General features: G+C 37.8%; 1 protein-coding gene across 12 annotated transcripts in view; it reads right to left on the bottom strand.

Annotated features, from left to right (window-relative positions):
• The window catches only part of LOC122567592 (TLD domain-containing protein 2), a 278674-nt gene that overhangs the window by 81138 nt on the left and 182826 nt on the right, over positions 1-14710 (bottom strand). For 9 of the 12 annotated variants that reach the window (XM_043726306.1, XM_043726304.1, XM_043726303.1 and 6 more), the window contains 2 exons: positions 13900-13968; positions 11623-11729 (listed from right to left, as the gene is read on the bottom strand). In XM_043726306.1, coding sequence (XP_043582241.1) covers positions 11623-11729; positions 13900-13968 — 176 coding nt within the window. The remainder of the gene's footprint in view (positions 1-11622; positions 11730-13899; positions 13969-14710) is intronic. The other 3 variants (XM_043726308.1, XM_043726305.1, XM_043726296.1) reach the window with 1 other exon arrangement.

The following is a 14710-nucleotide window of genomic DNA, read 5'->3' as shown; positions in this document are numbered from 1 at the left end:
TCTCTGCAACCTTGTATTTTATTTTCAATATGCGTTCATTTTGTCAGTTTACTTTAATTCCTTTCCGTATTCAGTAATTCGTGATTCTGCTTTGTTTCAACTTGAAAACTTCCCGTTTTTAATTGCTACGCTACGAGTTAATATTAATTAAAGAGCAACTCAACCATCAAATTTGGCTAATTCAAACAAATTTGCTTCTATCGAGACAAGCGGTTAAGAGATTCCAGAACCAATTTTCGCTATAGAATTCCCTATTAAAGCAAATATGATTTCAACTAATTACCGATCTTTGATCTGCAGGTGGTAATTAATCAACCGTCGAGTTTCCATGATCAAATTAAGCCAAGTATTTTATCGACAGGTAACACGAAACTTTTGACACGATTGAAATTGCTGTATCGCGTTTCGAAATTGGTGTTTCGAAAGAAACGTCGTCGGACTTCTGCTTAACATATGTATCGATAGTAAACGACATAATAGCTGATTAATACTAAATCAAAAATGATTAAAAATTCAATTTATCATAATATTTATTGCAGTTAATATAACATTCTTTCCACAACACTTTTTAGGACTAATAGCTATACCAGGACGATATTCAGATTATCCTGACTCCTATTATTGTTGGAATTTAATTTCTTCTATTGGAGCAATAATTTCTAAGAGTGTTATTTTTAATTTTTATTATTTTTGAAAGATTAATTTCAAAACGAATAATTTTATTTAAATTTCGGCAATCATCTCTTGAATGATTAAATAATTACCCTCCATTTCATCATTCTTCGTTGACGAAAATTCTATTCTTTCCTTTTCCCAAATATTTATCTTTATCCACAGAAGTTTGAAGCGTTTGATCTAACGCGTGTTTGTATATAGTGCAGAGATCAACAAGAGTATTCTAGTATTTCTTTTGTTCTTAGATATTTTTATATATCTGATCGTAAATAATTGTCAGAATCTTTCAACTTTCGTTCGCGATGATTCAATGGAACGTTCGTAACTGCTGATTTTTGTCCCTCGAAACTTTCTAGCCGAAATACATCCAGAATTTCTCCGTTCGTCTAGCCGGACTTTCTTCAGCGGCTCGATCGATTCCAGACATCGTTTCGCTTGTGATTCGACGCGGATGGAAAGCTTTAATTAACTTCGGTCTGATAAATCTTCGAGGACGTACGAAACGAACGTGTTTCATAAGAAGATCGGATTGGCGTAATTCCTTGAAAATGTCCCGTGAAACGTCAGACATCGCACGTATGGTATTTTAGACTGTCGTACCTTATACCTTAGACACACCCACCGCTAGTTTCCCTCAGACACAGTATCGTCAGTGAAACTTCACTTACTCCGTATCCTTAGAATACGTCAACATATCTTTGCCGGTTTCTACCCTTAGACCAGTCGCGTACTTGACGTATCAGTGTAACTAGGTTGTTGGAGTGAATCGTGATTTATGTGCGTTAATTCAGTGTGTATTCCATTGTGATTGCTGAATTCATAATAAAGTTTACTAAAAGCAAAATTGATAGTTGTGTTACGACTCAGCTATTTTATTTTATCATCCAACCCTCAAGCTTACGTGACAAGATCACCGGCCATTCAAGTTTGCATATGTAAGCGTTCGAATACTTTCGTGAGTCACTGTATATACTTATATCATTTATACATATATTATGTTTATATTACGACGTGATGATCGACGCACGACTGACCTCGGGACAACAGCGATAATAATACAGGAATTGTCTAGCCGATCGTCTTTTAGCAACGGTGATTCGCGTACTTTTTCCAACGCTCTCCGTTAGTCGTCTTGTTTGTTACAAAGTCACGGTTTACTACACGGACTACATGCATAGTACGTATGTTTTCTCGGAAACTCTCGTAATATTGACCGAGAAAAACATGCGCGTATAAGAAAATCCGTGTTGTCGAGACCGGTGTTGTTCTACGGTCAATTGTACGTATTTCAGCCCGATGGCCCAGAAACTAGACTTGATTCTACGTGTATACGAAATTGAATTAGTACAAATTCCTGGAAAGTTAACGTTGGGACGTTTAATTAGGTTAAGACGGCAAAATTCTATAAGATATTTCATTTTACAGCGTGTCTGTTTCGCGACGTTCAGAGAAATTTCCGAGCCAGCGATTCTTTTGCAGACGTATAATACACAGAAGCTGGAAAATTCGGAGATTCCAGGCGATACGAACGAACGAAGCTTGAATGTTAGCGTTACGTGGCTGAAATTACTTTGTCTCTCGACCAAAGTAATCTGAAATTTCATGAATACCCAGCATTCTACGGAACGCACAACCGAATCTTACTATTTTCGAATCAGTCGGCTCGGGAATAAAGCGATATCGTTGAATATTCCAAAGAAAACACAGATGATATTGTTGTCTTCGTTTGCATATTTTGTGCACTGTTGGAGTATTATTAGGCCTATATTATATTAAAAAACATTGAAACGCGCGGACGGTAAATATTTACTTACTAGATGTTCCAAAAGATAGTTCGTCAGAATCTTTCGCATGTATATCACGTAATTTAAAACGTAATTTAAAAAGAACGATGAAAATCGTCGCGTCAGGTATGAGAAAACTATGTATGTTTATTAAGTAGATAAGCATTAAATTGACTCAATGTAACTCAAGTTACATAGTATCAATTGATTCATTGTAACATATTATAGGATTTATTTATTCAGAAATATTATTAGGTCGTCCGAAAAGTTTCTTTAAGGAAGTTTTATAAGGAAATAATGAATGCACGACATTTTATATTATTTTATCGAATTACGTATGATCCATTTTCTTCTATCAAAATAAAGATCACAACGTTCGACAGATTAGGTCTCGTGTTTGTATAAATGTCGTTGTAAAAGACGTGTCTGTTACAGAAAGACACTTTCCGGACAACCTAATAGAAATTAGGGCTTCTAATGATTTCTATCATATAATGATAAGTTTATTGATAGATAGATCTATTTACAATGAATTGAACAGCAGGCAATGATTATTTAACGTGAACTAAAGACAGTAATGTGCTATAACTAAGGCAACTAAATGGATAATTCACAACTCACAACTAATAGTTTACAACTCATAACAACTCGGCAACTCAACTCTCCACTCCTCACAACTCGACTCTTAGTTAACGACTGCCAATTAATTCGTCTTTCTCGCTTAAGCATTTCTTTGTCTTTTCTTATACCCCCACCACGTACGTGTTCCGTAATCGTGAGCGATTATCATCACATCACGACGACACATTGATAGGCCGCTTGGCCCATTGAAGTTTTCCGACCTTTTCGGCCTGTCGGCACTTAGGCTTTCTCGCCTTCGTTGTTTATAGTTCACCTGGTATTTCTTACGCAGTCTGTCCACGATACCGCACTATCGATTAATTCTAACTCGGTATGTACTTTTCAACCTTTCTGCAATTCTTTATCTCTGCAGTTCAATCTCGTTCGTTCTAGCAAACGATATTTCTAATACTCTAAGAGAATGCGTAACAAAATTGAAGAGAGAAACAGTTTCTCACGTTCTGTTCAAACACGAGGTACGTTCCAACGTTGGGAAAATACAACTGGGTCGAGAATGGCCGGAACAACGTGGTATCAAGGACTTGCAAGCACAGATCGACTGTCTTACAATTTCTTCGAAATGTTCACGTGATTGAATTTTTAGAGAATCTTATCCAACTGCAGATACGCGTGTACTCGTCTTCAAAGCAGAATGTTTCAACGCGTAATCCATACGAATCAGCCGCTGCAAAGATGACTTTTCCATTAATTTCTTGCAAACTTGTCGAAGAACTGACACATCGGGTAAAATAATTGGAAGAATCTTCTTTCGAGGAAAGAAGCGCTCACCTTACCGACAGAATCTCGTTATCAGACACGTGCGGAGAATATACGACTTTGCAGTGCTCCAGCAGTGCGTTCGTCCTACTCCTCAAGGATTTTGCCGTGTAACGAATACCTTAACGAATAAATTTCCACAAAAACCGCGACCGTAGAACGAACCCATTTTGAAAACGTAGCCTGACAAATTCCAGAACCGTTGGGTCGATCCCGGTGGCACGGCCGCGCTATCCCAGTAATTAGATAAATTTCCAAGCGACTGGCCGGGAATTCGAGCGACTGTCATTTAGCAAATCCACGCCGGCCATTAAAGGCACGCGAGTATACACGGCAAGTGTTATTAGTGTTTCGTGGTACACGGGTATTTGGGTTAGTCTTTCGCGGCGGACATGGATTCTGCGTTTAATAAAGTGCTCCCAGGCACTGTGTCAGAACGGCGTTGTGCGTTTAAATTTTCCACGTGATCGCCGCTTCCTGCGACTCGTACCATTCGCTCTGTTTCTGCCGCGCCTCGTGTTCATCGCCGTACTATCTCAACCCGTGCTCAAATTACCGTCAATATCGCGGCTCTTTAATGAAACGTTAACAGGAACTTAATCACGGAAACCTTCGTTTTGAATTTCCATTCGTTTCGTTGATCGAATTTCCTCTCGTTATGTGCTATCGTTTCGCTGGTTGTCCGTGTGGAATGTTCGATAGGGTTACGTACATAAAGGCGGCGCGAGGGTGGAGGGCCGAATAACGAATTGCGAGCACGTTCTACCGCGTTTACCTTTTATCGGAGCGTCGAAAATATTGGAACAGTACGAAACTTCCTCCGGAATTCACCCGCTGTTTTTCGTGACACGTATGGATGGGTTACGGTCCTTCTCGACGATGATCGTTAAAACGGTGACGCAGCGTTGCGTTATACCGTGTTACAGGAATGGCCAACAGGTCGATCGCGATCGGCCGGTTGAACGCGAAGCGATTTTTGCTCGCTTGTCACGGAGCCATAAATTAGCGATAAAAAAGCCAAGGGGGTCTAACGAACATCCCGCAGGCCATCGAAACGACAACGTAAAGAGTGTCCCAGTGTCAGAAAATAGTAACAGCATGGCCATCTCTGACCTGAGGCCCGGCAACATCCACGGCGACACCCCTTCCATAGGAGCGAAACCCATAGCATTTTTTTTTGTTTTTTGTTTTATTATTTAATTTTTACTTTACAATTTGTCCAGTTGGACATTTGATAAATTTTTCTAACTCGATTGCTAAATAATCTTCTTATATATATATATATATGTAAACTCCCTAGAGAGGTCAAGGGTGATAGGGACTTCCTCTGTTTCACGAACAGCGCGACTTTCTTTGTTTTATGGACAGCCATTTTGAGAGACGCTCATTTTCCAAATGGACGGACAGTCATTTTTGAGAGACGCTCATTTCCCAAACGGACGGACAGAGAGCAACATTAGAGATGATCTTGTCAGGCCGTAGTGGAAAGAGTAATTGTTTAAGAGTAATTGTACAGAGACCCGATAGAAAATTATTTTACCTACCAAATATAACAGAAAGTATGGTAGTTTGCAAATTTCATATAATCTTTCATATCACGTGCATTCTGTGCGATTTACACTCTCGTATTTCCTAGAAAGCCGTAAAAATTTGCAGTCCACGTACATAACCAACAACGAATGAATCTAAATCTTTAGACAGAGAACTTTAATTAGAGAAAGGCTGAAAACTTGGTTCGCTTCTAGCCATGGTACGACATTTATCACGGCAACAGCTATGCTGATTAAATTTAATAAGCAAGTAGTTAAAAAGCTGGATTTAACGAACCGAACAAGCTGTCAATATTTAGATCGGTAGCCGATCTAAAGTATACGCTTTTTCTGGCGATGCTGATCTTCGCTCGATATACGTAGACACGGATGTGTTTTGTCTTTTGGTGGAAACGGAATAGGAAAAACGAGCGGACCGTTAAACCTCGCACGAATCGATACGACGTTGTAAAACTAACCAGGCGAAACAAACGGATGGATACAGAGAGAAAGTATGGGAACTTTAATTCTTGCTTCGAATGCAAATTCCGAGATAAAAGTGTCTCTCGGATTATGGGGCTGACGCGTTGCTCGTAAATAATGTTTAACGTTGAATGAATAATTCAACGATGTATAATCGGCAACCTAAATTATTATGTTGCTCGAGTTGGATTAAACGTGGAATTCTGACTACCATGTTCCGAGTACTGTCGCTCTTTGGTATTTTTTCTTGGTTACCTTTAGCCCGCGGATATTTAAGCAAACTCGCATTTTTACCAATAAAACCGAAAGAATGGACCCCCAGCAGAGATCTGTTTCGTCTAATGGCTGTTATAACAAATACAAACTATACTTGGGATGTTTTATATATATGTGTATATAGTGTAATGTACTACAGAATAATGTAATAGTATGTATATATGTGTTTGTGTGTGTGAGGTACACGAAAGTATTTCGAAAATTTTTATGAATGTGTTACACGGGATGTGGCCGAATAACATGTACGCGTGAGACGATCTCTTATGAGAAAATAAGGAGAAAGCACAGGATAAAGGATTCTTCACATGTCTCGTTTTCAAGGGATTTTTTAAATTTGGAAATTTGTGAATTAAGCTTGAACAATCATCGACTGGACACGAGCAAACGATCAATAGAAGGTTTGTCCGTTTAAAGCTTCGTTTTAAAGGAAATATAGTTCGCAGATGTTTAATTAGAAATTGGCCAAGTACGATCAATTTTCAAAATTGTTTTTCTTTTTTCAGAAACAAAGCGTCTTGCGTACAAACTTTATTCCACGTTTTCGACTTATTTTCGCACGTGGAATAACGTCCTGTCGATTATCTACTTCTGTTCAATCAGGAATTAGCCATGTCCAGGTATACTTGAAACAGATTCAAACCCGATTTTCTCGAGAACGAAACGTTATGTAACAAACAGATTTTTGTACTGTACTTTCTTTTTATTTTTTCATAAAGAATCGCTTCGTGCTTGCTTATGCATAATTATTCGGCCGCTCTGTATATACAAAATTTTCTTAACACTCGCAATTCCTCTATACGTGCTTAAATTGATTTTATTCTGAACAAATATGACAGTTGTGTCTACTTATGGTGTTCGTGAAATTTCAAAATGTTTCGTATAATACGCATACTGTAGATATATAAAGTGCTTGTTTCAAAGTAACAAAAATGTAACAATTAATGTTATAATTAATATTATATGGACGCCTTAAACTATACCATGAAAGAGATTATATTTCCCAGGGATAAAGAAAAGGAAGGAAGGAACTTTCGACCTATTTAATCTTAATTTTCAACGTCCAATACGTTATATACCTTCTAAGCAGCCTCGTGTTTCAATTAAGCGCAGCTTGGCGAACTTTATCAACTTACTCGTTAAATATCGCAACGTATGCTAGTAACTTAACCGGCATAAATTTACCTCGTTCGCCTGTTCGCGTTAAAAATAGCCGTATTATAATCTAAGAACGAAAGTTAGCTGTAAAAATAACGACCGTCAACATCTATACCGAGTGTCTCGTAAGTTCATCGCTGTTATTATTTCCTACAAATATAAAACAAATAGACGAATATCCTTAGAAACTTTATTGAAAGCTCGAAAGGAAACAACGACGACTTCGCTTTTAATTTAAGACCTGGATCTACCGATTATGTCACGTTAGATTTATATCGATAGATTCGCTGGTCAAACAAACCAGGACAGAACGTGGTAGCATCGATGCCTTTACTACAGCAGCGGAACTCCATTTATTTGAACCAGTCGGAGGACAAACAATTTATACAACTGAAGTTCGTATAATACGGGTTTGCCTTCGGATAATCAAATTCGATGGAATTTTCGTTGAAATAAAGTTCCACTGAATTCGTTCCAATCAAATAAAATCGGCATTCGATAACGAACTAACTTGAATAATAACTATTGTAAAAAGTTACCGACAATCGTCGAAAAAGTTCTGAAAAACCGATAACAACCGCTATATATCATACGACAACTAGTTTCCTATGGAAGCTCATTAATCACTTGCGAATACGATTAAAAATATGGAATCTAAGCAGAGATTTATTTCACGTGCTAAATATTACAACGAGTACTTTACTGTTTGCTATTTCATATATTTTTGCGCCTTTGAACTTTTATGAGCGCGTGGAAATCTCTGACACTCCGCACCAGACACTTTGTATAGTTTGTCGAAGAGACTATAGATCGTCCGATCGTTGGAAAATCCGCGGGCGCGGATAAATCTCACGAGAAGAATGTCAATTAAAGTTGAGCTGGTGCGCGGGCGCGCGAAGCGATCGATCAAGTCTGGCATCTGTGCCACTTTAAGAAAGTAAGTCAATGCAATTCGCAGTGAGTAAGGTTGCATAGGCGATGCTTTAGCGCCTAGGATCGACGAAGACCTTCGGCTTTGGATCATGATCTACACGGTCGTCTGCTCCGATTAGTCGTTCCTCAAACGATCGATCTGAGCTTCCGCGTAAAGGCGCTGCTAGCCAACACTATGGTACGCTATCAATATTTCAACCGTCTAAAAATGAAACCGAGTCACTCGATATTTTAAAAGCTACTATACTTTGTTATCGGAGCATACGATTAACTATAGACCGAGTCATTTTTCAATTAGAAGCTTCTACGATTACGACATTAAAAATTAATAGCGAAGATGAATTTAATTCACTTAGGTCAGTGTGGAATCGGAGTCGTTGAAAATGTAAAAATGATATAACTTACGCGTGGGGAAAACCAAACTATACGTGGAAAAATAGAGAATCTTTAAACAAGGCAATTACTATGTGAATGATTAGCTAATTTGGACCGAGTCATTTCTCAATGAAAAGCTTCTACAATTACGACATTAAAAATTAATAGCGAAGATGAATTTAATTCACTTAGGTCAGTGTGGGATCGGAGTCGTTGAAAATGTAAAAATGATATAATTTACGCACGGGGAAAATCAAACTATATATGGAAAAATAGAGAATCTTTAGATAGGAAAATTATTACATGAGCGAGGAGTTGATTAGTCTTTCTCGATTAATAGGTCGACATCTAACCGTTTAAAAAACAGAATGATTTATCACAACCGGGTTGATCGGTTTGGCTCGAATATCGATGATATCGAAATGTTATCACCAGGTGAAATGTAACAAGTGAGGCGTGCCTTGTCCGAAAATTCAAACGATGAAACGATAACGAGCTACACTAGAAGTCCATTTGTCGGAACGAAATTTTAGTTAAATGCTAGTTCGGCCGATTAATCTTGTGCCGATTCAACTCGCTTATCTAAACACGAACTCCTATTATGAGAACGAGGTATAATAAACAGTGGAAAAAAAGCGGTTGATTCTTACTATGGAAATTCTCGTGCGAGTTCTGATAAACGCAGGTTTATTAAAATGATTTCCATACTTCATTTTATACAATGGCGCGATAGCAACGTTGCAATAATTTGAATATATTTCATTCGACGCATCTTAAATATGTATCTCTGCCAACAACTTATTCTTTCGGTGAAACATTATTTTCTAAAATAATGCAAACTCTTTGTAACGTAAGTTAACGAGATAAAGATAAGTCAGAGCAAACAGAATAAAAAGGTAAGTGACCAATGTAATAAGTATTTACAGTCTCTTCACGCCTTTTATTCGCTTTATCGGCATGTGAACAATATTACCAACATACCAATAAGTATTATACCATCGATATATCAATAAATCCTTATCAATAGTCATTAGTATATCGTAAGATATGTTAGAACGAACGGAATTGGTTCTCCAACAACGTTAGTCGTAGCATACATTGAAACGCAATGTATTCAGGTATAATTCGTCTCAGGTTGATAGTTGAAAACAAGGCTATCGTTAGTACAACGATTTGAACAATGGAAGAATGCAATATGATCTAAAAGAAACGAATGGTAAAAATAATATGAAATCTATTTCTTCAACACGAATAATAAAATGGCGAGGCAATCGCGTTAGCCAACCTTCCCATAAACAAATCTCGTCTCCTCACCGTGACATCCGATACTCGTTCATCTTCCACCAAGCTGGTTTATAGCGCTATTCACGACTTTTTACGCTGTTTAAGTATCTTCTACACGCTGGATACCGTTAATCGAGAGAAAGAGAGATTCAAAGAGATTCGCATCGTCTGTTAACGTCTCTTTACAGTTGTAACGAAGGCAGAGTGGCGGATATTTCTTCGTATTCGTTGCGGCATCTTTGCGCGTTGTAGCATCTACCGGTTGTAAGGTAGTTCGTCGTAGCGTAGCTTACCCTATCTATTAGGTTGTCCGAAAAGTTTCTTTCGTTTTATGGGGAAATAACAGACGCACAACGTTTTTTCTTTTATATTATTTTCTCGAATTTCCCGACCACGGTATTTCACAGACTTGGTTTCACGTTTGTACGAAGGTGCACTGTCGTAAGAAACACGTTTGCGAAAGAAAGACATTTTTCCGACAACCTAATACTTCCACGTGATGTACAGTTACTTAACCATGAATTTCGACCGCAATCTCTATTATCAGAACACTGGATCGCTCTCGACTTTCACCGACATTTTTTCGCGGTGAAAATCGTTTATCTTGTTACCATCGATAAGCCATAATAAACTCTAAGGATATGTTATCGACAGGATCGGGTCTAAATTCAATTGCAGGCAGACGTAAGTAGAACTTTCGGTGCGTGCCCGATGAATTGGAATTTCGAGAAAGAAAGCAAAGATTAATTGTACGAGATAATTCAGCAATTACGCGGTCTGTGAGCGCGTGGTGAAACGAAAATTCTGCGAGAGTTTCGTTCTCGAGATAAACCACTGTGAATGTTGCTCCGTTTCCCCCGTTTTTCCTTTTACAATCTTCCTCTTTGCCGATCTAACGCAACTTTTTGTTTGTCCTAGTAGTTGTTACGATTATCGCTTCGGTGTGTTTCTTTGATTTTCCTGCTTATCATTCCTTTGTTGGATATGTCGATAAAACGTTGATTTAACGTCTGTTCAACGACTATACGCTCGGCGACCATTGGGAGAATTTCGATGGAATTTCAAATTCGTTACAACGTTAAACGAAGATAGGAGGTTTAAGAAAAAAAATCTTTCGGCGAAAGCAAGTGATTTTTTTTACTTTCACTTGATGAACTAGACCTTTTTGGCATGTAAATGTGGCATAAAAAGCATAAAAAGTATTCATGAAAATGTTTTCTAATGGTTTATTAACTATCAAGACTGTCACGTTTAATAACTTTTTAAACTGGCGATAAACGAAAGACCAATCGATTAATCAATTCCCTCTATTACGAATTTCTCCAAGAACCGAACCTCAAACCTTGATTTCATCATTTATTTATGATATCTCCTTTAAACGATATAAATTGAACTCATCTGCCGAAAAAAGTAAATTTCTTAACTTTTACTTTCGGATGACCGTGACAATGGTTACATCAAGGTGAAAGCTCAATGGTCAAAGACGACTACTTGAAATGAGAACTTGTGTATAATACACACAACGAACGAATAAGAAGAACCGAAATAAAAGAATTAATTTCTACCTTAAGGCTATCCGCGTCCCAAAAAGATCTAATCCCATATGGCTCATAGTTGGTCCACAAAAAAGAAAGAAAAAAATAAATTCATAAAAGTCAGCTGCCTTTCTTTTATTGTTACGCGAAAATCCCTTCTTAAATAAACATTTATGAAAACAATATTTTACTCACCCTTGGTGAATTCGTCGACCGATTCGAACCGTCCTTCGACCTTGTTCTTCGACGAATCCCAATCGAAAGGCGCGGCGAATCCATGATCCACGCTGCGACTCTTGCTCCTGCGAAAGCAAAAGTTTAATTAACCATTGAAACGATGAAACCCCGTACTTTCTCTATTCCTTGACTCTCTACGTTAAAATAGGTTCGTTGGAACAAACGAGTTTCGAAATTTCTAATACGAACGAACAGAATTGAATCCTACACGATTAAATACAGAATATTATTCGTGTAGCCTTTTGTTTCTCCTCTGTTCCGTTTCATTCTTTCGTTTTTCTTTTCTGTATTCTTTGCAAAAGCAGAGTCGGTGAGGCGAGACACGATGCAATTTCACGATGCAACGAGCCATGCGCCGTATATAAACGAACCCTAAAAGACGTATCCACAGGACAGAATGGCCTGCGAAGATAGCGAGCAACAATGGAAGGCTTCCGTCAATGAAATTACCAACTACAAAAGAGAGAGAGATAGATAGATAGATAGATAGAGAGAGAGAGAGAGAGAGAGAGAGAGAGAAATAACAAGTTTGAAGAATGGAGGAGCACAAGGCGCGAACGAGTTATCTGATGTTGCAACAAGTAAAATCCGCTAAACCGACGAGTACGTACTTCTCGTATTTGTGCAATGTCCGCGGATTTTTAATCCTTCCTGATGAAAATTTTACAATGGTTAAAACTTTGATTTTATATTCGCAGATTGACAATAGTCGATACGTTATTCGAGAAAGTGTTTCAGATAAAACTTGTTCTGTTTCAAGGGGGACGTGTTCCGACGACCACCAGACTCGTCTAGGCGAATACGTTTTCGGGATTTCAAGGCTACCTTTATCCTTTTTCAATGGAACTATATGTGCATTTTTCTACATGCATCGCTCGATGCAGTTTGTTTTTAATTATTTAGAGGAAAGTGTTAAGGTATACCGGTATGCGATTAGTTTAAAAGGTATAGCATGTTAACTTCGTCAAGTTGAGCGTACGAGAGACAAGGAGAACGTACAAGCACCTGCGCTATCTTTCCTCGTCTTTCATACGATAACATTCGCAAGAATCAAAGTTAGAATATCTTTTGAATCGACCATTCTTCGACTCGAATACCTTAACACTTTGACTGCCACGTTGGTCACGGTTTCTCCTGCGATGCCACGGAGGCCATCGATGACCGGAGCGCTTAAAATTCTTACAATTGTAAAAATTGTCTGAAAATTGACAGTTAGGGCGTTTTGAATATAACCGATAAATAGAAGATACTTTGAAGTAAAAAGTGCCCCATTGAACGATTAAACATTTTTATTAAAACGTCAATAAAGAAAGAACGAGAACAAATCTCGCATCTAACGGTGCACTGTGTTTGCATCCATACCTTTGAAGGGTAATCTACGAATATTATTATAAACACATCTTAGAAAATAATCGTAAATGCTGCTTTATAATCATATAATTGAAGTTGGAAGTGTGCACATACCTTACTATTATATGTAGAACGAGCAAATACCGTTTACTAATGTCTTCTACACGTTTCAACAATATATTCCGCGCGTTTTGCTTACGACGAAACGACGAATGCGAATGGTTTGTTGAAATAAACGAAGCCTCGTTATAATATGTCGCTATCGACTGTTGCCAAGGCGCCACGGTGGTCACCCGTGACCACCAATAAGATAAACGGTCCATTGGGGAAGGATGTTGTCTTACATCATCAATTTATTATTATTTCGTCATTATATGCTTTGAATAATAAAAATACTGCCGTGGCGCCCTAAGCGAAACGTGTGATTTCGGCGTGGCAGTCAAAATGTTAATGCATTTTTTTTGTAGAGAATTTAAAATATACGCAGCATGTTTCATTCTCGCTCCATTTGAAAAATCAAAGGTCAGGCTTCAAATCTCGAAACTTCCGCCTGGATACTCCATCTCCGTGAAGGAAAGTAAGCTTGATTCGTAATACTTCTTTCAATAATGTACAGCTTAATGGATATCTGCGTGTATCGATGAAAATGAGACGCACGGTGTATAGGAATGAATGAAGAAAATGAAATAATATGGTACAATGTAGGACCAGCGAATAAAAGATATAGATATGTGTATAAATAATTTGTAAGTTACGTGGCATTGTCTGTTTTGGAAGTCAATTGCATGCACACAGAAAATATATATTTTGCCTAATCCTATACATAATGCTTGCAACTCATCGTCGTACAGCCGTTCTAATTGAAATTTGTAGAGTTGTACATACCTGAAATAGGGTACTGTGAGATTTTCTGTGGATCTGGAATGCGTGATATCCTGGGACATTCGCCTGGACCTACGATGCAACAAACAATCCAAAACGACAGCGGTGAGTTTACATGCAACTGCGTGCCAAAATGCTTAAATTAAAATTAATGCGCGAATAAAATTGATAGGGATCGTAAAACTGGGTAATGACGGGATAATTTCAGTTGGAGAGAAAAACGAACGATATATTCGTGAAATGTAGCAGTTTCCATTGCACTGGTTGTTACATATCGAATTTAAAGTTCATTTTTCGCCAAACTAAGGGAAACCATGAGGTACGTTGAATCGATATGAAATAAAACGGAAAGCGATTAAATAAAAATCAATGGCCGTCACGCTGACAAGAGACTCGAGTCTCGAATTCGATAACGATAAAATCATCTCACACAAGCAGGTAACTGCAAAAATAAAACAACGTACATTACGATGCTCATGCATATACTTTCCTGTAATTTTTGGAATATTGGACTATCACATACCGTGTGACATCATCATCAAAGATTTAAAAGCATAGAGTCGCAAACTATGTTTTCTAGTATTATTTCCAACCGACTAAAACTTTCCAAAATTCATCATCGCGATCGTCAATACCTTGGATGTATAGCCGAATGCTCGTAATTATTCAAACTTCAAAAGTCGATAGACTTTTACTTTTATAAAATAAAATAAACCATTTCAGTAATTTCAACGAAACACACGTGTAATTTCTAACCAATAATACAGATCAAACCAGTATTTATTGACCCAATAAATAATCGTATTTGTTAATG

Source organism: Bombus pyrosoma, linkage group LG5, assembly GCF_014825855.1.
Source record: "Bombus pyrosoma isolate SC7728 linkage group LG5, ASM1482585v1, whole genome shotgun sequence".
Lineage (NCBI taxonomy): Eukaryota > Metazoa > Arthropoda > Insecta > Hymenoptera > Apidae > Bombus > Bombus pyrosoma.
This window is presented reverse-complemented; position numbering and strand designations above follow the sequence as displayed.